The sequence below is a fragment of the Anabrus simplex genome, chromosome 1 (assembly GCF_040414725.1).
Source record: "Anabrus simplex isolate iqAnaSimp1 chromosome 1, ASM4041472v1, whole genome shotgun sequence".
Lineage (NCBI taxonomy): Eukaryota > Metazoa > Arthropoda > Insecta > Orthoptera > Tettigoniidae > Anabrus > Anabrus simplex.
In genome coordinates this window covers 544,631,647-544,657,367 of record NC_090265.1, presented here as the reverse complement: position 1 = coordinate 544,657,367, position 25,721 = coordinate 544,631,647, and the positions used below count along the sequence as shown (strand labels likewise).

General features: G+C 36.5%; 2 protein-coding genes across 2 annotated transcripts in view; one reads left to right on the top strand and one right to left on the bottom strand.

Annotated features, from left to right (window-relative positions):
* LOC136869236 (coiled-coil domain-containing protein 186) overlaps nt 1-24,421 on the top strand; it is a 184,679-nt gene extending 160,258 nt beyond the window's left edge. The window contains exon 14 of the mRNA XM_068227117.1: nt 24,148-24,421. The gene's annotated coding sequence lies outside the window, so the exon portion shown is untranslated. The remainder of the gene's footprint in view (nt 1-24,147) is intronic.
* Nucleotides 7,799-12,383, bottom strand: LOC137497045 (uncharacterized). The gene is made up of 4 exons (XM_068225582.1): nt 12,163-12,383; nt 11,768-11,942; nt 8,147-8,291; nt 7,799-8,025 (listed from the first exon to the last, which is right to left on the bottom strand). The coding sequence occupies exons 1-4, from the start codon at nt 12,381-12,383 to the stop codon at nt 7,799-7,801; spliced, it is 768 nt and encodes a 255-aa protein (XP_068081683.1).
* Nucleotides 24,422-25,721: the final 1,300 nt, after the last annotated feature.

The following is a 25,721-nucleotide window of genomic DNA, read 5'->3' as shown; positions in this document are numbered from 1 at the left end:
AAATATTTTTGATGCTGATTAATATCATTGGTATACAAAAGAAAACTTTTTTTCATTCACAAGAAGTAAAATAACTGAATGTGTGTTTTTCATGCCGAGCTCAAGTATGCTTTCAGAGTTTTTCCATCAGGCAGGGTGGTTTCCCCCCTCCCACCTGTTTAACAAGTTGAGTGCCAGACAGAAATTCATAGGATTGTTGTCTAGTGCCGTGAGCTGATAACATCGAGTTACTCTCTGGTGCCAAAACGTTCACAGGCTTAACAAAGCAAGTGATCGCTGAAATGAGGATATATTTATGATATATTAGGTTGACTTTTATGTATATTAGGTAAACAGTCCCGACGCTCGGTCATACTTACCTTATATGCCGTTGATCATGAGAGACATGTTAGCTTGTTCATACTGGAGCCGTACAAAAGAACGATCCCCGATTTTAGGTCTGGAAATGTTTGTAAATGACGATCTTCCGATTTTAGGTTAGAAAATTTTCGTATAAAATGTTGTTATATAAAGTAGTGAAAATCATGCTAATTTAATCAATTAGGATGTAAGAGAATAATATTATTAGAATAATTTTTAGTTTAGGAATACTGATATATATGTAATTGTGTTTGTATAACATTTAATTTGTGTAAGAGAACCTAGCAGTGACGATTGTGCAACATGGGAAACCAGTGACTATATCGTCGAAGACTGTTGAAGTCGGTCAAAAGTGTTGCAATAGGTGACTTGGAAACCTGGAGTACAGTGGGGAAGTGTATGCTGAAGATTACAATTCATCAGTGTGGATGAAGGTGCAAGACCGCTATTTGCGGATTCAAAATCACTGTGACTATATACTTCGTCTACATCATTGTTGTATGACTTGTTCAATATATCGTCCAGACTATCTGCACTAAGTCTTTTACTGCTCGATTTACTCATAGTGACTTAAAGGAAAAAAGGAACTCGCAGCACTGCACACTTACATAAACAGTCCGTGGGTGAGATAGACAATGACTTTGTCACCCTACAAAGCACTCTTGACATACCCATATGGGGTTGCGCCACAACAGGAATTGACGAATGAAAGGTGGAGTATGCACGTACTTAAATAGATGGCCAACAGATGGCAGGAAGAGACTTTATACAGCTTCGAAACACACACTTACTGCGCACCCGAATGGGTTCGATAGTTCTCGATTTTGAACAAACATATGACCCCATATGGGGATGTAATGTTAGAAAACTTGTCTACTCTCACGTACCCAAATGGGGTCATTTGGCACTCAACGTGTTAAAATGTTGTAGAATTACCATAGTACTAATATAACACTAAATGATAAATATACACCTCATTTGGAGTAATTGAAAAGTTTTGTATGATGATTTTGGGCCTTTTTGCCTTTGCCTTTAGGTTGTATCTCTCCAGAGTCAGCCCTATGATTTTCTGTGATGAAATCTAGATAGGAGTCCAAGTTGTGAAGTTTTAAAGACTTGCTGCATCCTATAGCTTGTTATGATTACAGATCATTCGCTATTTCGTGATCGTTTTCTGCTTTTCGATTTCCAAGAAAACCAAAACAGGTATTGTTGAATGATTTTTTTCATGCTACTTTTTCCAGTAAATGATACATCTTCTCAACATTTTCATCATTGATAATTTTTTTTCCCCCCTTGCTATTTGCTTTACGTCACACCGACACAGATATGTCTTATGGCGACGATGGGATAGGAAAGGCCTAGGAAGTGGAAGGAAGCGGCCGTGGCCTTAATTAAGGTACAGCCCCGGCATTTGCCTGGTGTGAAAATGGGAAACCACGGAAAACCCTCTTCAGGGCTGCCGACAGTGGGGACCGAACCCACTATCTCCCGATTACTGGATACTGGCCGCACTTAAGTGACTGCAGCTATCGAGCTCGGTTCATTGATTACTAATCTTGTTTATGGCCCTATAAGAATGCCATCCTTCTGTTTTGCTTCACTAACTTTGATAAATTTAGGTTTCAGATACATAAATGCAGCAGAATCTTTATCTACTGCTTTTACAACATTTTCATAAATCCCGTATGTTGGGGAAGTAAACACATTTTTTTCAGGATTCGCCAATGGGTATTTGACACATTTTTGTGGCCTGGAATAGGAGATTCACATTTAGGCCATGTTTCTTAATTTAGTGAGACTTCCTGTCCCTATTGTCCAATTCACATAACAGCAGAACTTGGTGTATCCAAGTTTCAAACCCAGTTATAAAACTATGACCTTTAAATCTCCACAATATTCTAATGGGTGGGAGCAGCAGAATACATCCACAGGATCCCTTGCTTGTCGTAGACAGCAACTAAAAGGGGACCAGGGAATTCATCTTGGGAACGTGGGTTGGCAACCATGGGTCCTGTACCAAGTTTGGCATTGCTTCCACTTACTTGTGTCAGCTCCTCACCTTCATCTTTCCTATCTGGTCACCTCTCATTCTTTTCCAACCCCAACAGTAATAGATTTGCAAGGCCTAGGGATTCTTTAATTTTCATGCCTTTTGGGCCCTTTCTTTTTCTTCGAAGTGTTGGACCTTTTCCAATTTCATTCTGATTAGTGTTAATAGAGTATGTTTGCCCAGTTGTACTTTCTCTTAAAATAATAATTACCACCACTATCAGCCTTCAAACTTATTTTGATGAGTCTGTGAACGATCACCACTCAGTTGGCTGGTGCTGATGTCCAGGACCCTCCATTACTGAACAAGCATTATTGCAATTACACCTTTCTCTTTAAAGAAGTATTCTTTGAAATCACCATTGTGACTACAATCAGTCTTGTATATCTTTGTTGAGTAGCTTCCAACCTTTGAGCCTAGAACTTAAAACTTCAGCCAGTTCTTTAGACAACTTTAAATCTTTGGTACAGGATATTCTTCACTAAGTAAAAAATGAAATGGTGTATGGCTTTTAGTGCCAGGAGCATCCGAGGACATATTCAGCAGATCGTTTAATTTGATGCCCGTAGGCAACCTGCGCATCGTGATAAGTAATTCAGGTCTCATTGCAAATGACAAATTAGGATAGTTAACTGTATATTTTGTTTTAGATTGATTTCTCTTATGTTAGTTAAACAGAAGTAGCGATTAGTTGAATATCTCTGTTCCCTCCAAATCATATGAACTGCAAATGGCATTTGATGTGTACTATTTTTTCATCCAGTGAGAAGCCTAACACCTAATACCCAGCAAATATTTGGGGCTCAGTCTTTATCAAAATCACCAAATTTTCGTCCAAAATAAAGTTCATAACTCTTATTTTACAAGAAGTGTGAAATTTTGCTTCTGGAACTTCAAGGTTAGTTCACCACACACAGTAAAAATTGTCTGGATGATTTAAACTTTTCTTACCATATTGAAACTCTTCTAAAAACTAGTAAACATAAAAATAAAAGCAATATACAGCACAAAACATTACCGGTTGAATACAACTAAATACTGGCTGTCTGCTTACCATACAAATGCCTGCACATTGTTGCCATACCATTCTGAATAAAATTCATGCACCTGTGTGTGTTTTTCCCCTTTTTTATAACTTGAAAAATTATAAGAAAGAAATCCTAATACATAGAAGTATATTATTAAAAAATGACTGCACAAAAACCTATGGTAGAATATCATCCATTTTCCTCGTCCAGCTCCTGCTGGGTTGGAATGTTCATGGCACCTTTCCATCGTCCTCCGTCTGATCACCATTGTTTCTGATAGAACAGTTCTGATTCTATATTTGGATTCAGCATAAAATCTGCACTTAAGTCAGTATCCAGTTTTCTTGTGAAAATCCTGTTGTCCAGTGCATTTGGTTGTAATAGTTACTTATGTAGTGTATAAACTGTCTTTATATGTACAAATTGAATATTTAGTACAATGTTATTCCTGATGCATATGCATTGTGTTTGGATAATTAATTGTTTGCATGTATATACACACCTTGAAGTGTACAAACTGTATAAATATGGTCAGGTGGATTGTAGAAAAGAGTGGAGACTTGCTAAGGCAAAGACAAGTAACTGTGACCCATATTTGTAGAAAAAGGAGAGAAACTTGCTCAGGCAAAGGCAAGCAACTCTAAGCTTTGTGCTTGCTTAGCAGCTGAATAAATTTTACTTTTGCTTCCTCATACTGTCATCTGAAGAATATGAGCTTTATTTTTTTCACATGTCTGAACATGATCCAATAAGATAGTCATAAATCAAAATGTTCTTAATCTTCATGACCTTGTTTATTAAAGAGAAATTAGGAAGATATCTTTGAATCATAGCCTCCGTGGCTCAGGCGGCAGCGCACTGGTCTCTCACCGCTGGATACCGTGGTTCAAATGCCGGTCACTCCATGTGAGATTTGTGCCGGACAAAGCAGAGGCGGGACAGGTTTTTCTCCGGGTACTCCGGTTTTCCCTGTCATCTTTCATTCCAGCAACACACTCCACTATCATTTCATTTCATCTGTCATTGCCCCAGAGGATTGCAACAGGCCTCGGCAGCCGGCACAATTCCTATCCTCGCCGCAAGTTAGGGGCTTCATTCATCCCATTCCTGACCTGGTCATTGACTGGGAAACAGGTTGTAGGTTTTCATTTTCATCTTCAAATCATACAAAGCTCTTTGCTTCATTTAAACCTGGCAAACTGTCATGGCATTTGGAACTAGGTACACAGTTTTTCATATTGCTTATACTGTACTTAATTTGGTTCAACTGTATTTTCCTTTGGATGTATACCTCCGAAACCCCTAACCACCTTTTTAAATAGTTGATTTTCTTGTGCACTCCCTAAGTGACACCATTCTATTTAGTACATCTTCTAATGGAAAAGTGTTCCTCACCAATTGTGAACTTGTTTTGTATATTAACATGCAAATTCTCCCGTTCATTGTTCTAAGATGATAATATTCAGTAAGCAAGAACATTATTATATTAGGGCATTTCACAGGACACTTTAGGCTCTTATCTTTGTCACAAGTGTGCCTTGTGTTTTGTCTGCTCTTTGCTTTTTTACTGTCTCATAGGTCAGAAATATATCAAGCAAATAGATTGATGAACAACACTACATGGCACCAATTATATAATAGAACATGTAGTTACATTGAGATGCCATTTCATTAACAGTTTGTTTTTACAATCTGTAATAAGGAATTACTTTGGTGCTTTGCAGTAGTTACCATAAGCATTTGTAAAAAATATGTGAGGTAAAGCTCCACTCTAAAACCTACACTTGATGGCTGTCACATTTAGTGAAGCTGAGATTTGAAGCATTGACATTGCTGAGTTATTCTGATGGCTCTCCTCTTGCAACTTAAAAACTAGTTCACTTTGCCTTATTAAATCTCTGGATCTTTTCACTCAAGATATTTCATGATTTGTGACAAGAGTTGTGTATGCTCTCAGAATTGTTAAGTGTGCCCATTTGAGGTGATTTCACTGCTCAGACTTTTGCTTACATTCCTACAAAAAAGAAATATGTTAAAAGTTAGGTTCCAGGAATGATTTAAGTCCAAGCAGTGACACAGTAGAAATGTGAGTGAGCAAAGTTTGTTGTACTTATAAATATATTCCAGAGGATCTTATACTGTATTTATTATGCACTGTATTGTGTAATTTTGATGACTGATAAATTGTTTATTTGGAAGGGAAACAATAAATAGGTTATAAAGTCATTAATATGTAGAGAAAAACAGATGCAGAGTGGCTACACATCCATGTACTTGCACTGTTAAAAAACTTGATTGAGAATTTACATTTACAGATGATCTATGATTTTATCATCTCCCCTTATTCTGACAAAGCTTGGTTGAGATGTATATGATTCTTTCCCATGTTACTCTGTTCGGTTGCATAGTAAAATGGTTACAGCACTCACCTTCTTTGCTGGTAAACACAGCACAGTGAGGGAGGATTGAACTTCAGATTTCCCACTTGTGAATTTAAACCTAACGAAGGTAATCAGACTTTTGAAGGACAAATAAAGCCTGTTTGGCCCCCTGTGTCATATGATTGCAGAATATAAAAGACCTCTGGTCACACATTTGTTGTTTGCCTGACAAAATTATTTAAAACTCAGTAATAGGTTGCCCAGTAGAATTCCAGTTTCTCTACCAGCAGGTAGAGTAAAACAAAATGTTGAAATTAACTGGCAGGCTTCAAATCAAAATAGCTACATGTGGTAGTTGATGCCATATTATTATTGTTATTATTAATCTCCCCACCACTTCTCATCCATCATGGTGCTCCAGTCAGGTACTGTTGGCTTTTACTATTCTTAACCTTGTGCATTCCTTGTAAACTGGGCCCTCTTTGATCTCTTTCCTTTCTTTTGCAATTAATTCCATAGTTTGTTTTTTGTTTTTTCATTCATCTGTTCAGTATGTTCAAAATATCTTAGTTTATTTTTCTGCATTTTTATCACATTTCTTACCATAAATTAATTCCATTTGTTTTAATTTCTCCTCCTGCTTTTCCTTATCTCTATCAGAAAGGCTGTCAGAACCTAAAATGATTAAAATTAAAGTAAATTTTGTTTGAAATATGTTTGAATAAAGCTGACAGTTGTCAGAATATCAGCTAGAAACTATTTCAACTTTTCTCTTAACGACCCCCATCACCTTTTTCTCCTTTGAATATTGTTGTGTATGTTAGCCCAGCATGTAAGGTAACACAAATGTAAAGATATTATAGACTGAGTTTCATATAAGTGTGCCCTGCTGTTTTCACGTAATCTGCATACATACATCACAATGTAGAGACAAAAGAAATTTTATTATTAGAGATCTCTTTACAAGATTGTATTGATTGTATTGAGATTAATATTTCAGATATTTCAGAGCAGAGTGGTTGTTCCTTGTGTGTGGTAGTATACTTGATTCTGCTGATGCAGAATGGAACCTGCCTTCCCTCTGGTAGGCCACTTATGTGATAGCATTTAAAGCTTAGACCCAGGCAACATGTGTACCATCAGGAAATGCTTACATATATACTGGAAATTTCACCCATAAATTGGAAAAGAGCTTTATGCCTGTTGCTCACGGTCAAATTTTTGGTAAAATTATTTGACAAAAGATTTGACAAAAATTTCTCAACATCTTTTATCAAATATGTTGTGTTGTACACGGTAAAATATTTCTTCAAACTCATACCAGTGCCATCTGTTGGTCAAAACTCAGAATTAAATTTGTTTGGCCTGACCTCTGTGGGAATAGGTCCCAAGTACTGAAACTGATTGTTTTGCTCTTTGGCTGTCAGATGAGCATGTTCTACTGTCAGTGAATAAATCACAAATGCCATCAGTACATAGTAAACAAATTGCAGCTTTAGTTGCAATAGCTGCATGTGCAGTTATTAAAAGGAAAAACAGTAGGAAGAGGAGAGCTATAAGGTGGTGGACCAGACCTTGGGTGGGATGATGGAAGGGGATTGTTATCTTTAGTCCAGAATGAATTGAGATTAGAGGACACTGAATCATACAGGAATTTCTTAAGAGTGAGTGAAGGGAACTTCAAAAAATTGCTCCAGTTAGTTGGACCTAGAATAGCAAGAAAGACACAAATATGAGGCAAGCTATTCTAGCTGCAATGAGACTACATGTAACACTGCGATTTCTTGCCACTGGTGAATTATATACAAACCTCATGTATGCTACAAAAATACCTTTTGGTACCCTGGCTCGTATAATCCCTGAAACATGTAGGGAGATAGACAATGCATTAAGGAAAGACTATTTGTAAGTAGGACTGTATATTTATTAATAATTATATCACAACATAAGGTAATTATTTTATTTTATGACATATTTTACTCCATTTCTTCCAGTAGAGCCTCTGTAAGTAAGTTCTGTATTTTTTGTTTAGTTAAAATTTTCACTCTTTTGTTTTTTATTTGACGGAGCTCACAAGCAATGTAGTTTGCAAATGCTTCCTCTGAATCTACAGCTGAAGCTGACATGGATGCTAATACCTGACTAGCACTTGCCAGCACTTGGTCCTCAGGTGAAACCTTTTTTCTTTTTCTGATTGATGTACCTGAAAAGTGGAAAATCCCTCATATTTTAAAAGTATCATTAATGAAACCACGCTTTCCTAAGAATGTTATTTTAAATTAAATGCAGTAACTCCATTTTACTGGGTATATAATGTTTTGTACCTTCTTTTTGTGGAGGCTGGTTCATCACACTCTTTGTGCTAGAAGCAGGTGTGACTGTGTCAGACTCCTGAACTAGGTCTACCAGTGCCCCGTCATCATCTAATGCTATATCATCCATCGTCACCATGGAGCTTCCTTCAAAATTCTGTAAGGAATTAATTTTCATTTCAGGTTCCAGACACAAATGAAAAATGGTTAAATATTGCTCAAGAATTTGAAGAGAAGTGGAACTTCCCAAACTGCATGGGAGCAATTGATGGGAAACATATTCATTTTGCAGCTCCACAATCAAGTGGATCACACTATTATAATTACAAGGGCACAAAACGCATTATTTTACTAGCAGTGGTTGATGCAACCTATAAATTTATTTATGTGGATATTGGAACTAATGGTCGTGTAAGTGATGGGGGTGTGTTTCAGAAAAGTGATTTATCTTCAGTAATGCATGACAGAATGCTGGTCATACCTCCTCCTCGTCAGCTGCCTGAATCTGACAAGGAGTTTCCCTTTGTTTTTGTGGCTGATGATGCTTTTTCACTGTCCATAAACATCATGAAACCCTTTCCCAACAGAGTATTGACAATGGAGCAAAAGAAATTTCAATTGCAGGTAGAGTCGGGTAATGTGTGTTTGCAAACAAAGTAGTGTTCAGCCGTACTAATTTCCATTTCTTGGTAAAACGAAAATGGATACATCAAGCTCACGATGGTATCCCTCTAAATGAAGATCTAATAAAAGGAAAAAACAACTTGAGGCAGCTCGTGAAGGCCTGAGTAAGAAAAGGGAGTTGAAAAATCAGGTAGGCCAAACTGTTGCACAGTCTACTACTGATTTAGAACCTAGTTGTAGCAATGCTACTGTTGGACAATCTACCACTAATTTACAGCTTAGTGGTAATAATGTTGCTTTTCATAACAGATCTATTGAAAATCAATCAAATTAAACTAGAACTGAGCAGAAATTATCTGCAGTTTCACCTGTGCTGCTAGGTCAGAGTGATTCGAGCTACATGCTAATACATAGTGGCACTCTTCAGGATTTATTAAACAATTTGAAATGTCCTGAATGTGACCGTGCTAGTCTAAATGTTGTGGTAAAATATCAGCTTGGTTTGGCAAACAAGCTGCATGTAATATGTAGTGCATGCAAGCATTGTACCAACAAGGTGTATACCAGTCCTAGGGCCAAAGTACAGTGTAAATCTGAAAGACCTCCCTTTGATGTCAATAGAAAAAGTGTAGAGGCTTTTCTAAGTATGGGGCTAGGCCATAGATATATGGAAAGGTTCTGCATATGCATGGGTATGCACTGTATGAACTCCAAGATATTCACCAGCCACATGAATGGCCTAGCCACAGAGGTCATAGATGCAAAAATGAAAATGCTTAGGGAGTCCAGAATGAATGTTCGCAAAGCACATGAGGATGTTGATTCTTCATTAGTGAATGCCAGTGTCATAGACATTGCTGTGTCTTATGATGGTACATATCACAAGCAAGGCCATACATCATTGTATGGCATTGGCCTGGTAGCTGATATTTTAACAGGACTGATCATTTACTATGAGGTTTTGTCAAAATTTTGCCACTATTGTGTCACTATCGCTAATGAAATGGATCCTGATATACCAGAATTCATGGTGCTTTCAGGGTATCATAAAAAGAGTGGTGAATGCTGTAAAAATTATGATGGCTCCTCAGGTTCAATGGAGGTCACTGCAGCTGATATAATGTGGAGATCTCTTCAGGAGTGCAAGATGAGATACACCACTGTACTCTCTGACGGAGATGCTAGGACCCACCAGCACCTGAATGAAGTTTCAATGTATGGTAAAGGTGTGGAAATAGTAAAAGAGGAGTGTTAACCATGTGGCAAAGAATGACCACAGCATTTTTTAAACTAAAAAAGGACACTAAAGACCTAAAACTGGGTGGTCGTGGCCCTACTAAACTGAATTTAGAGAACATAAAGAAACTCACAAGTTACTATAGACAGGACATTCAGAATCATTTACCAGATGTACCTGCCATGAAAAATGCAATATATGCTACCCTGTACCATTACAGGTCTACAGATCACAAACCAGAACACAAAAAATGTCCCCAAGAAACAGATTCTTGGTGCTTCTACAATAGAAGCATTGCCCGTGGCGGGACTCCACAGAGCCATACCAAGATGTCTGTTCAGTTGTCTGACAGCATGTTATTGAGAATTTTGCCTACCTACCAGAGACTAGCAAGCAATGAATTGTTAGCTCGCTGAGTCCACACGTATCACATTTTGTCTGAAATGGGTGAAATTTTCCATTTATGTTCAGAAATAGACAGTGAACAAAGTTACAGAGCAAAAATTCAGGTTTCTTTGTTCTGAGTAAGAAAAATAAAAATTTGTAGGAAAGAAGCCATAAAATTTTTAAAAAATATTATGTGTGATATTAAAATTTATTACAGCTAAATCTTTGAAGTTACTTGAGATATCTTTCTGTAAAGTTCTTAAGCCTGTTTGAGGGTATGTAATATCAAAATACTAAATTTTAATAGCATTGCTAATGTGTGTGGAAGATTTTGATTAATACATGATTAGCAAAAATAATTTAAGTAAAATGCATACATTTTGAGAATTAATTGAATAATTTCAATGAAATGTTGTATACATGTTAGTTTCTAAGTTTAAAGTCAGCTGTCAAAATTTCAAGAAGTTTGGTTCAGAAATATGGAAGTGTGAAAACTCAGTACCAATGTCCCATAAGTAAAATAAACCTGTCAGTGGACAAAGTTGGAGCTATTGTTCAAGTCACCTGTACTTTGCATAACTTCCTTCTGGAATAGAACAAAGCAGTTTACATGTGTCTGAACAGCACAGATCAGGAAAATATAAATGAAGGAAGGCTGCAGCATGGAAACTGGAGGAACAGTCAGTCAATGGAAGGAACTGAGGGGCAAAGTGGAAACACAGCAGCTCAAATACCTCTGAACATAACAAATAATTTTAAAGGTTATTTTAGTAGAATAGGACAAGTGAAGTGGCAAGAACATTGGGTGAACAGCTACCGATTTTGAAGGCAGAACAAACACTTTTTTGATTTCACTATTTGCTGTCTTGTTTCATTTTTGTTAATTAGTCTGATAATATATGTAAATATAATAAAGTATTACTTAACAATTTTAATAGATCTAAATGACATGCAGCTCAGTAATGCAGGTGTTTAAACTCAGTAACCAAATCATTCCTACAATTACATATGGCAATTGTTACTTCATCTCATCAGCACCACTAGCAAGGAGAGAGACCAGTATGATTAAGAAGCACCAACATTAAAATCCCCCTACCTTTCTTCTCACATGAAACTGTTACAAGTGTTGCCTGCACTAAAACGTCTAATGTTATTTTAATGAACAGCTTATACAATAGCAACCTTAGAACCAAGCATCAGTGTTTTTGTTCTCTTAAATAAACAATATTTCAGAAAGGTTTCCTTATTTAGGCCTACTTACTTTTCTAACTTGCTTCTTAATTTATTCTGCTTCACTTTTATGGGATATTTATAATGATGATCATTAGAATGCAAGTTATTTATTTCATAAAATGATTAATATACTTCGTATTCAGTGCACTTACCAAGACTATAGACTCAGTAAATCCATCTTCACTGAGCTGTGACATGTCAAGGTTAGATTTGCTACTTCTTGGCATGATGTGGTCAGTAAGAAACAGCAGTCTGTCATACCAAACAAATGATGGCCTGTATACATCATCGGAGCTCATTCCACTCTTCAGTTTGTTAACTTTATTCCTGAAATCGTAATGTCAATCCATTAAAACACATGCAGTAGGCCTATGTATAATAGTTACTGCTGCTTAGAAAACATAGGCCTTTCTATGAATGGCTAGACCGAACTTGAGATAGATCATTCAAATAATTTATCACAGGCCGAGTACTAACTACAATAACGGAACAATCGTCTCCCAGATCGTAAAATAATAATAAAGTGAAGGAATAATACTGCACTAACCTTTCGTTGTTGAATTGTGTTCGTAGGCCATTGATCTTGGACTTCACTTCTGAAGAATCCGTGTTTGGCCGGACTTCACACAGTACACGCGCAATTTTTGCCTCCGCATCTCTCCTAGCATTCCTGTTATGATACAGTGGAGACTTAACTGCATATAAACACGTATGTTTCATATACTCTTCAATTAAAATTTCGACTGCTTCTTTCGTCCAGCCCGACATGTTTGTTTACAACTTGAGCTTCACAGACCCGCTACCAGATCGCTACTTCATCTCATACACTGCTGTGATTGGCTGTTGTATCAAATAATTTAATGAAAATAGGACATGCTCTATTTGACCATGATTTGACAAAATACTTTATCAAATCAGGTGTTCCGTAAAATTTGACCGTTAGCAACAGTCACTCCTTATTGAACAACGAGTTGTTCAATAAATGTGGTGAAAAATTTGACCGTGAGCAACGGGCATTATACTTTAAGACTTCAAGACAGTCCAGTGATGTTTATAAACAAGATGGCTGAATTTCAGTTTAAGTCTCTTTAACTGCTAGAAGCACTGCTACAGACTACTAGTTCAGAAAGAAAAGATTTTTCTTTATTTTCAAAATAATATACTGGTCTCGATTACCTGATCTTCCCTGAAAGAGATGAAAAAGTAGGTGAAAATCAAGTGTCAGGTGTTGGATTCTGATACCTTTAATTTAATATTTTTCATTTTAATGAATTTAAAAAGACTATATAGCCCTGCTGTCTAGGGGGAGCAAGGCTGCTCTTAACAGGAGGTCCGAGGTTCATTTGCTGGCTAGTCCAGAGATTTTTACCTGGACCTGAGGACTGGTTTAATGTCCACTCATCCTGTGTGTGAATTAAGGAGCTATATGATGGTGAGATAGAAGCTCCAGTCTAGAAAGTCAAGATTAATGGCCGGGAGGATTTGTCACACTGACCATGTGTCACCTCATAATCTTCAAGGGTTTAGGCTAAACAGGAGTCGCTTGGTAGTCCAGGACCCATCAGGGCTGTAACACCATGGGGCTTTAGTTTGTTACACAGGTAAAACAATACTCCCTTAAAATGTATTGGTAATTTTTGAGAATATTCTTTAGTAACACACAAGAAATGGTATTCAATGCAGACTTTTACTATCCTTTGTCTATGAAGACATAAACTGAAATATTATTTGGTGTATTATGGTTTTGAGTGTTACTCTGCTTCTATTTGATTTCTGTGCATTATGCATATTAATGTGAGGTAAATTGAGAAGTACTGAGACATGATTTTGCTTTCTGATAGGCCTGCTGCTCAAACTGTATTGAATCATTAATTACTAATACTGTATTCAAGAAGAAATGAGGATTATTGTTTCAAAAGTACTGCCAAAAGAAGTGTTTGAAAAAATATTGAACTTTCTGATAATAAATTCCAAACCTGAACATTAATTGGCACACTGTACCAATAAATTCAAACTGTTCCTTCCGTATTACATGCGTGACAAAATACTACGGTATTGATAGTGACTGGGAGATTCTTGCTTATCCCTGTGTGCTCTCATTCAGTAACTAGAAAATTAAGCTGTTGAATGTTTTGACTAGGATACAAAAGAAAACTGAAGTATCCTCTTGAATGGAAATTTAGCAAGTTTAGTGTAAAACATTAGCCCTTTGAATGTTGTATGGGAGCAAAATCTTGACTTAATTTATTGTCCTATGAAATTGTGGCAGCATATGAAAAGACAGTAGATAATTTTAAAGTAATAAAATTAATAATAAACTTGTTTACACTAAAAATTGTTTAAAAAAAAAAAAAGCCAATTTTGCCATCTTAGAGAAGTAGGTGACAATTGGGGATTATTATAGAAAAGACATCAAATGGCTGTACTATAGTGATTATTATAAATAATGCTTTATCTTATATGATCTACATTTTCTGTAGAGTTCATGTATTAACATTCACTGGATCATAAATAATATTAATTGGTATTTTAAAAAATTATATCCTGAAGTAAATATTTAGCTGTGATGACTGCATTGTTCTAGAATTGGCTTTCAGCTTTTTTTAGGTCATGTTGAGCAATATAGTACATGCTGAAGAGATGTTAAGTACAGAACAAAAATGTCCAACCGGACACCAGCAGGAACAAAACCCACAACCTTCCAGTTTCGTGTCTGATGCTCTTCTGATTAAAGTATGTGGCTTCAGTCATATTCGATCTGTTGGAAAGGATCTGAGCTATACATACTATATGTAATCAACATGACATAAAAGACTGAAAATCTATTTCAAATGTTCTGAAGTGTTTCTCAATTTCCTCACATAAACGATATGAAGTTGTATATTTATATATGTATGTATGTTTGTGTGGTGCTGTAAATATTGTATATGTGGGTGTTCTAATGTACTTTCAATATCAGCTGTGATGTAAACTACAGTGTGATAATCTTGACTAGCAGCATAATGCTGTGTGTCTGATTGATTACATTCTAAGAAATGAAGTTAATTTTTACTCATTTGTAAATAGGGAAAGCAATTGGGAACTTACTGTATCATACAAATCATATCAAAGTATGTTGTAATGTTATACAAATTAAAGTTATATATTTATAATAATATATGCAGCAGATGATTTTTTTAAGTGTGTGCCGTAGATGTAAATTTGACATGCAGATATTTCACCTCCACAAACATGCAGGTTTCCTGAAGACAATACCTGTTTTAAGCAAAGTCTCAAGTGTATTGAAATGACTGGTGCACTTAGTTTGCAAATATTTCTGTAAAAGAAACAGGCATACAGTTATTGATTGATTTTGCCAGGTTACTGTAGATTGACTGTACTGGCAATAGCTCCCTCTGTGGATCAGCGGTAGAGTGTCGGCTTCCAGATCTCAAGCTTGCCGGTTCAAACATGACAGAGTTGGTCAAAGTTATGAAGGGGGGAAGAAAGCCCATACAACATTCCACGTCGTATGATGTCAGCTTGTGAAAGATCTTTGGTGACACGTTTTTGGTGTTTACTCAACAGAATTAATTAAAACCCAGTCATAGATCACCTAACAGAGGTCCAGTCCTTCTGCCATCTGGTAGAGTAAAGCAGAACATCAAAATTGAAATGCAGACTGCCTAAATGGTGTCAAATTAAAAATGCCTGCACACAGTAACTGAGGACATATTACCTTCTTCTTCTTCTTCTTCTTCTTCTTCTTCTTCTTCTTCTTGTAAATTGTAAACTCCATGAAGGTAGAACTTACAAACTATGGTATCTCCAAGAAGGATTTAAAGTCATGAAAAGTAAGACAATAAGTTAAAATCCAGGAGAAACAAAGTGGATCCAACTTCAGTGCTTTAAGCTTGCTAATTCCAATGAAAGTATCCACAATAGACTTTCAAACTCCTCATATTCTTCCATCACTTGTATCCAGGGAACTCCAGGTTTGGGCTGTGGATCACTATCAAATTACACTCATGTTCATAAAAAACTGAACACATGGAAAGACTGATGTTCTGTTTTTTATGAATATGAGTGTATATGCAAGAAATACCATGGTTCATCAGCCTTAATGCATAGTCTCGACTAATTTTGTAAGCCCAGTTCTGTGACATTGAAAGTTTCTTGAATATGGCAGCCTTGTATTTGCTTACTGGCATATGAAAGTACTCCTGCAGGACAAAATTCTGTAATCTACAGTACATTCTCAGTAAACTAGCCCTCTCAGAACAGGAGGGGTGCCTGATTATTGAGAATTATAGGCTATAACTTTGAGTTTTATAGAAGTCTTGTTCAGAGAGGTCAATTTATACACTCTTCGTTTTATATTGTATGTACTCTGTTATGTACATACCAGTAATGTTTTATTAAGAACATTGACAAACCACTGGATAACCATGACATTGCACTTTGTACTTTGGGAAAGGAAAGTAGCCTTCACATTGTTATTTTCAGTAAAAAAGATTTCAGTTGTAGTTTGTTTCTTTATGCGATAAGATGTTTTGAATACTTTTCCTTGCCATTTGTTTGTAGGACAACTTGGCTGTTTCTTTAAGAATACTTCCATTAATAAGGGTATTCCAGCTGCATTCCTGGAGAAACTGTGCATAGTGTGTTTCAACTTATTGGTTATCTCCGTAGTTTGTCAACTGTTCCACATGCAGCAGTTTTAGAAAAGTCTCGATTTTCATTTGAATCTTCTTAATATAATTTATTGTTGCAATTCTGACACTATTGGTTCGCTAAATCTTTCTGTTTCTCACCTTGATCTAGTTTCTTATGGATATAACACTTTTCACTGAATGATAATGTCTTGTGCTTGCATTTTGAGTTTGGTATTTTTCAAACCATAGTCGATACTTAACACACATCCAAAAATATGCAGTTACACAAGGAACACAGAACGGTACATGCCATAACAATAATGGAAGTGAATGGCAATGAAGAAGATTGTGGATGGTTTTAAAGACTGCACTACAATGAGTCGCAATTCAAATCCAGATGTTTCAACAGAGTATGCCAGGTGGAATAAGAGACTGATTACTGGACGTGCCAGACTATTCAACGGCCAGATGATGAAGGTTGTACTGTAGTACTATGGCTGAATTCTACTCTGAACCCCATCTTTTACGTTGCATGGGTGAAAACGTAATCCATGTTCAGCCTTTCACAAACCTAAGAGTTGAACAAGAACAGTGTTACAGGAAATGAGTAGCCTGACTGAAGTAAATTGAAGTCTACAGTCATCTCAAGATACTTGGACCTTGTTTGGTTTTTGGTCAGTGTATGAAAGGTTTTGTATTTTATCTTTAGATGTAATTTGCAGAGTCTTTCACTTATAACTTACCTGGTGGTGTCACTGACTTGGCAGATTCAAATTTGGAGAGAATTTAATGAATATGTCTTCCTCTACACATAATACGGGCTGCTGTTCTGATGTGTTTGTTCTCACAGTTTTCTCCCTGTAGATGAGGGCTTGTTTAACAAAACATATTGTCCATTGTATTGTGGAAATGATGACATTTTAGTCTGTCCTCACATTTTTAGTAGCAAATAATTTATTTCTTGTAACTAATAACCAGTTAATTGTGTTAAACATAACAGTACCTTGATTTAAATTTCATAGCACCTTCTTATCTTTTATACTTGTTATCCTGTTTTGATCTGTGAATGAAGTATTTGAAGACCGGGGCAGTTACAAACAAGAAAGACTCTCATCTTACTTTATGAACCAAAATATTTTAGCCTAGGTGAGCGTATCCAACATTTTAGTAAGTAAGAAATTGAGTAATTTTATTTTTAGCTCATTGATTGGCTGCAGTAATTGGGTCTTTTGCCTTCCTTTCTTTTTAGGTGTGAATAAAACTATAGAAAGTGTTTCAAGCACTGTTTATTTTGGTGGATGAAACCCTTTTTATTATGATTGACTTGCTTTAGCTCTGCTGATTAATATTTGATTGAGGGCTCTAAAATGACTTCGTATAACTAGTTTTATCTGCACAATAAGAAACTCTTAAGTAGTAAAGTTAGCTTCCTGTTACTTTGGGAGATGTGTGGAATTTTTCATTTAACTGCCAGTCAGCATACAGATTTGTCAGTTCTAACTGATATTGAGTTGATGCTGTGCCACTATCAGTTGGGAGAGGAACAGGAAAAATCAAAATTTTAAAGATCCTTAAATCACGGCTCAAATGTGTTTAGAACACGAAGCACTGCAATGTTTTCTTCTAAGTTACGTGTTACATTACATGACACTTTCTGTCATACACTCGCATTTAATTGCAAGTTGGACATGAGAAGAGGAAATGGTATAGTGAGGGAGCTGTGTGGCTCAGAGCAACAGCTTGGGACTTCTCAGAGCTGGGTCTGTTACTTAACTTTGACCAATCCTGATCTAAGCTATCCTTGGCAACTCTGAGTCTCTTCTAATACTGATGGTATTATTTATGGAGTTCTTACTTATCCTTTTATTTTTCTGCCTTTCCTGATCACTCTCTTACACAGCATAACGTCCTTGAGCCTAGAGTGTCCAAAATTTTTCGCATTACGTGTGTGGATTTTAAATACAGAGACAGTATCCTCAGAAGAAATTATCATTTGGACTACCTTCCGACTTCAGGAAGAGCATACCCCATGAGAATTGATTTATTTACTTTCATTATTTTACGAATATTGACAGTGTTACCAAGCCTCACAAGTAATTTTAACACGTTGGATGCCACGTGCCGCCATATGGCGTCACGATGGTCTTCAAATTTGAGATGGCGTGGCGCCATATGGCGGCACACCGTTCTTGAAATCAGAGTTGGCGTGACGCCATATGGCGGCACAGTTGAGTTTTAGGCGATGCACCGTAGATAATCAGCTGTGACATCTATGCGCGTAAAATTGGTACTACGTGAAGGGCGAACTTCAGGGTCTATTCCAGCTATGTATTTTTACTCTATGTCACCATGTGGTGCCACAGTATTCTTCCGAAGCCACTGACTGACCAGTGGTCATTGTCACAGGTGAAAGCGCGCCAGGCATTGTTTATTCCTCGTTTACGTACGTATTATCACTCGGTTTATATAGTTGTGCAAAAATATAAAAAATGGAAGATATTGGTAATAGACTTACGAGGGAACACATACATGTGTTACACTCGGATTCGGTTGAAATTTGGTAGGAACATTCGTGGGAGGCAGTAGAATACCAAGGTGACAACTGCATGTACGCAGCGCAAATTTAAACGCCAAAATTGAACAAATAAATAGTCATAAAATTAGAAGTGCCGCGGGAGTATCGGAGTGTGGCGGAGAGGTAGGGAGGAGCGAAGCAGCAGACGTGAACCAACCGCGCTGCGTCGAGCTGCGCTAGCAGCCAGGTAGCGTCTAGTTAGCGCGTTCCCCTTAACTTCCCGATCAGATGTGCAAAACGTAAATATGAAAATAGCACATGAAACAAGTGTACAAAGGACGATGTTTGAACAACGATGCCAATAAGTTGTGAAAAATTACAACGAGTAACAAGAACTCGGGCGTGCCAAGACGCATATTTTCATTGTTTAGAGTTATCAGAAAACTGTTCGCAACAATATGTAATGTAATATAAGTACTTGTTTTGCATTTTACTAGGTTTTCATAAATATTGCGTTAATTTGAATTAGCAAATAAATATCCCGTATTTGAAATTCGTATTGCACATTCCATGTCAAAAAATTCTGTGACACCATATGGCGTCACGCTATATTTTATCTTTCCTAAAAAATTGATGTGACACCATATGGCGTCACACATGACCATGGTATGGTGAGATAATATTTACTTAGCACATCATATAAATACATCCCAAGATTATATAAACAGACTACTAGGCGTACAATTGCTTTGGCACCAGCGGAATGTAATTCAAAAACATGCCTGGCACCAGTGGAATAGTGTGCTACAATCGGCTCGGCACTCAACGTGTTAAAGCCTCTTCACAAACTTGCAACACCCTGAAAAGTACTTTGATTTTCAGATGTACAGTAATAGTTAATAAAAGATAGTATCAGTAGCCTTGTAAAAATATTCTCTCTTTTGTTATTTATTTAGAAACATACATTTGTTCAGTGTAAATGTTAGGGGAAGGGTATTGTAAGGATATTTTTGTATAAGGTTGGAAAAATTCCACAAAAAGATTATACAGTAATTGAACACTGCTTAATTTTGAGACGGTGACATTTAGTTGATCAAAATTTGCTGCACTAGGGGTGAGATTTAGTCATGAAAACTTTCTGCCATTATACTGTATTGCCGTAAGAGCTAAAATGTTGGATAAAAATGTGTATTAAACTTTTCTCATGGCTTCACACCATACATGTAAACATATTACTATTGTATTATAACTGATATTCAGTTATCTATATGTTTTTTATAGATTTTATGTAAGGAACTGCCTCTTGTAACAACATTGTATTTTCATGGGGCAGGTGATATATTCAATTGCGATAGTGCCTGAGATTTTTGTTACCTTTGGTCATTATTGCCAAGTTCTTATAAATAGTTCTTGTAACTTTCAAGTAGTATCCACTGAACAAAATTGACTGTGTGTTACTCCTCAGGTGAAAGCATTTGTTACTGTAGTAAATATTTATCTCCAATGTTTCAGTAATCTGTGCATATTACATACTATCCACTTCATTCTGTATCGATATTGCAATCAAATAAGAATTAAGTAAAAACTTTTCCACCTGATCAATTTTTTTTTTTACTTAATTCTTATTTTAATCTGTGCATGTCAGAAGATTTACATACTACTAAAGAAATTTCTTCTCTTGTTGTGAGTACTTAAATAAAATTGAGAGCTAGTCGTATTTTTGTTAGCAAATCTTCTCTTCTCTTCTCTTCTCTTCTCTTCTCTTCTCTTCTCTTCTCTTCTCTTCTCTTCTCTTCTCTTCTCTTTCTTTCTTTCTTTCTTTCTTTCTTTCTTTCTTTTGTTTACACTATTCTCGTGATCTGTTTCTTGCAGATGATTGTAAAGAATGGCCAATTATGTGTAATGTATATATAGGCCCTACTCCACATATTAAATGATGATAAATAATTATTGTATTAAATTGTCTTAATTTTTGTCCTTGTTTACTGCATATCAAATAACTGAACAGTCCATCGATTAAACTTGGTTTAGATGGGTCAAGTAGCCATTCAAATGAAGGGAATTAAGTAGTGGAAGTTATTCAAGTGGGCATTTCCAGTTGTTTAAGGGTATTTGTGTAAGTGACATCAAAATGGACCATACACAACGTACTGCACAAAATGTTACTAGGATTATATGTAATGAGTTGGAGAACATGATCAAAGAGTAGCTAAGAAGAAAACAAGAATTTTGGATTTGGGGTTACAACAAACGGATATTCGTGGAGCATCAGCTTTACTTCTTCCTGAGCATGTGTTAGAGGATCCCAAGGAATATAAGGCTTGCTAAGGGCTGACACCTGTAAATTCTTACTATTTACTGGGAATGATTACGATGCACATATAGTGACAACAAAATTTTATAGGGGATGCTATGACAGCAAGAGTTTTAGAAGCGGTAGTATGCTTTCTGACTACAGGGGACAGCTATAGAAGCCTCCAACAATTCTTTATGTGTATCGAAGGCTGCAATTTCAGAAGTATGCAACACCATTTACATCTGCCTCCTGGAATTCATAATGATACAAGTGTAGGCCATGTATTGTACCGGGAAATATTTATGGGGCCAGAGCATGGGAAGGATCTCAGGTTGTGTGCAGTTACTGTTGGAGCAGGTTACAGAGAAGGATAATTTTGCAGGGCGAATAATAGATGGTAATTAAAATTTTTGACAATATTTATTGATAATTTTGAGCAAATCACCCTGTTTTTCATTTATCAAACTTAAATTTTCAATTGATCTCTTCAGAATGCAATTAAAAAAATGAAATGTTTGCGCTGTTATATTCTGATACATCCACTCGATGTTAATAATGTTCAGAAAAAAAAAAATACCAGTTTTCTAAGATCTCAATACACCCTACAGTTCATCTAGGATAGACTTAAATTCAAAATGTCACTTTGAACATAGAAGTTCATTCAACCACTTGTTGATTTACCAAGATTTTAGATTGCAAAGAAATTAAGTCCATCACTTGTGATGCAAACCTAAAGTCTTTCTAAAATTATTAAACATAATATTAACTTTCACTTGCTTTAGCAATCTTATAGTTCAAATTAAATATTTTCAATCACTTGCTGAAAAAATCCTACAGTTCATCTAAACAGATTATACAAGATTGTTATATTGTGCACTTGTTATATGACAAGCCCTATAGTTCAAATAAGTTATTGAAATTACTTCAGTTTTTACACAAACTTCGAAGAGAAACCTTAAGTTCATCTAAATAAGACCTGAAGTCTTGTTGAATGACCTCCTACAAGCACGATCAAAACTTACGAAGCACTTTTCATTTTGATGAACGTAGCACTGTAGAATGATTGAGTGCTTTATTAAAAGGTCGGTTAGTGTCTAAGTGTAATTACTCACTCCAGAAAATGTAAAATACACTTATATCACCTGTGATCTGCTCATAAGAATGGATGAAGTACGGTTCTGCAGCTTGGTGATTGGAACTTCTGCAGCGAACAGCCTGAACTCGAACTCAGCACCGTCAGCATACCACGTTCCATCCCACGAAGACACCACGTTACAGTCCCTCATAGAAACCATGATTAATCCCTCGCTGGACACCACGAATATCCCTCAAAGATACCACGCTTAATCCCACACTGGATATGATGTTCTACGTAGTGTGATATCACGACACTTCGCCAAGATTTCCGGTGTTTTTTGGAAAGAAATGTTAAAACACGGGAAAGTTCAATTGGCACTGTACAGCGAGTTGTAGGACTATTAATTATCATTAGTGAGTTGCATTTCACACTGAAATAAGTCCGAACACACAGTTTGTACTCACACTTTCGTACTATGGCATTAAATACGTGACTTGCAATAGCACAGTCTATGTCACAGTTTGAGCTATAAGTCAAGTTACTGTGGAAATGAAATGAGATCGTTTTTAGAGTTGAAAGCACAGTCTCTCACTACACAGTTTATAAGAAATGAAGTTAAACATTAGCACATTTCATAATAATCACTGATTGTGTCTTAAATTCAGTGTTAGAATAACCATCACAGTCCGTTAAATACTCGAGAAAATGCAATTAATGTCACTTCTATAACAGTCTGTTGAATCCTAGTATTCACTGCTTAGGTGATTTTTATGAATGAGTTTGCATAATAAGGGTTCGTATAACCTACAGTAATATCACCATAAAATGTCCTTAACATTCAGTTCTTTTCTTATGGCACTAATCGAAAGTTCGAGAAAATACGTGAAAAATAGTCACATTCAGTCCTATTAATTACTGAATATTCGAGTAGAATAGTATTTCAAATAGTTCACAATCGTAATTGTATACGAGAAATGCGTCTCAAAATTAATGAAATCGTCATAAATTGAAAGTTCAGTTTATCACGCACAATTTCCTAGTTTGCTGGTCACGGTAAATGATCACGACAGAGTCATGAGAAATTAACAAAGTCCATAATACTGTCAAATAGTAAATTAAACACTGGTATTCTCAGTTCTACCTCAATGCACAGTCTATATCGCAAGATAACTTGTTCAAGAAATTTGTAACTTTTATAAGACGAAAACTCAGTTTGAGAGAACTTTATAACATCCCACACGTCCACGATGCGGTTGAAGTTTCACGTACTACGATCTCGCAAAAATTCAAAGTTTTAGACCATGACTTACACATCTCTCGTGAAGCGCAATGGAGCAGTATGACGTCTAGTCATGATCGTGTTGTAGATTTCAACTGACTGTACCCTTGAGTCATTGACCTATTTATATTCTGCTGGAAGCGAGCGAGCTCACTGGGTCAGGCGACAGAGGGGTGGTTATGCATTCCAAACTTCTACTCGTCATAATTTCTGAACTACTAGGCGGATTAATCTCAAATTTTCAACATTGTACATTTGAAATGTGGGCTAAATATTGGTGTTTGTCTCATATTTGTATGTCAAGCCGTTGAGAACTTTTAAAAATTATTTCTAGACCTTTCCTCGGGGAGGTGAGATACATGTGGTGCTGACGTCGCTCAACCTTGTTCCCTTCTCTTGCTGTCTCCCTCACACTTACACGGAGAAGAGGATGGTTGCCCAGTTGTACTTCCTCTTAAAACAATAATCACCACAATCAATCTTACACGGAGAAGTAGAGATGAGAACCTTCCCTTGTACAGCTGTTTCAGATGTCCCAACTCGGCCATTCTTTCATGATTAAAGACTTTATAACACAGATGTGCCAGGGCCTATGCCTTCCTGGTACAATATATATATTGCAAATTGAATCATGGAAATCAAAATTATTCTAATTCAGCATGGTCAAATTTCTCAACACTCACCAGATCCATTTCCATGAGGTAATTGCAGTGTCCTGCCTGTGTTCCAGTAAGGACTGCCATGGTAGGAGGAACTTACCTGGACAAGTAAATTGAGTGTCATTCAACTCACTTGACTGGACTGGACTGGACTGGACTGGACTGGCTATTGGTTCAAGTACTTCATTGGCTATTTATGGATAGATAGATAGATAGATAGATAGATAGATAGATAGATAGATAGATAGATAGATAGATAGATAGATAGATATTGTCTTTATTGGTGGTGAAGTTAGGGCTCTGGGTCCTTTCTTACACTTGACCACTGTTTCATAATTTGATTAATATGCTACAAAATTAAATGATACCATTGATAGTAAATATTAAAATAAAATCAATGATAATAAAATGGTAATAGTCAAGAAAAACTGTTAACTCTGAAACTAATTGTAATACACAAGTACAACAATATCTAACAAAAACTAACTAAAGGGCAAGTCTTAGCATCCGTCTTGCCTCCGCAGTTCTAAGATGACAGGTAAGATGGAACACGGAGGAGGACACAGATGTTGTTTTGCTGTCAGACTTGCGGTCAGTTTTCGTGAGTCGTGCACTGACTAACATGTTAGAGGAACTTTTATTTACACCAGTGCAGCATTAGCTTTGTGATTAAAAGCTAAAAATAAGAGTTCAAGATCAAAATGGGGATAAGCTTGGTTACATAAACGAGATAAAGAGCTGCATATAAATTTAATGAAAGTTATAACTCTTGAACCAGGCGACTGGTATGTTCATATTTACACCTTCACCCATACGAGAAGGAGTGACAATGCATTAGACGGGCTATAACACCACATGAACGACTCTGCATCCATTTCATTTCCTGACAACCGGAAGAAGACAAGATCTGAAATTTTCTGCTGCAATTTCAGCCCAGTCTTTGGGAGTAATTATTCCTGAGATTTGTGCTGCAATATACTGTATAAGATGCTCAAGGGACAGTCTTTCAAGGTAAGTAGAATTTATTTATAAGTTATTTGTACAATGTAAAATAATGAATTGTATGTTCCTTTCAAATACAAAATGACAGTATATAAAATGTAAGCTTACAATAAAGTATAAAAAACTGATCATCATCATGATATATGATTTTGTTACCATTGTTTCTTTTGTAGCTTTGGGATCAATTTTTGACAACTTTACACATACAGTTTCTGTTCATAAGCAACATTTTTTAAAATTCTTGTACTCTTCACTTCTGTTTCTATGAGCATGGATTGGAATGAATCAGAGTAAAATCCGTTTGAGGTATGTTAAAGTTTCTGTTGTCAATCATGGGAGAGACCGAGCGAGTTGGCCGTGCGGTTAGAGGCGCGCGGCTGTGAGCTTGCATCCGGGAGATAGTGGGTTTGAATCCCACTGTCGGCAGCCCTGAAGATGGTTTTCCATGGTTTCCCATTTTCACACCAGGCAAATGCTGGGGCTGTACCTTAATTAAAGCCACAGCCGCTTCCTTCCAACTCCTAGGCCTTTCCCATCCCATCGTTGCCATGAGACCTATCTGTGTCGGTGCGACGTAAAACCACTAGAAAAAAATCATGGGAGAATTCTCATTTTCATTTCATTTTCATTAATTTTTGCCTCC

Coding starts and splice junctions, on each gene's coding strand:
- LOC137497045 (XM_068225582.1), bottom strand. CDS start 12,383: ATGTCGGGCTGGACGAAAGAAGCAGTCGAAATTTTAATTGAAGAGTAT. Junction 8,292..11,767: donor TTACTGAGTCTATAGTCTTG/GTAAGTGCACTG, acceptor AATTCCTTACAG/AATTTTGAAGGAAGCTCCAT. Junction 8,026..8,146: donor CCAGCCTCCACAAAAAGAAG/GTACAAAACATT, acceptor TCCACTTTTCAG/GTACATCAATCAGAAAAAGA.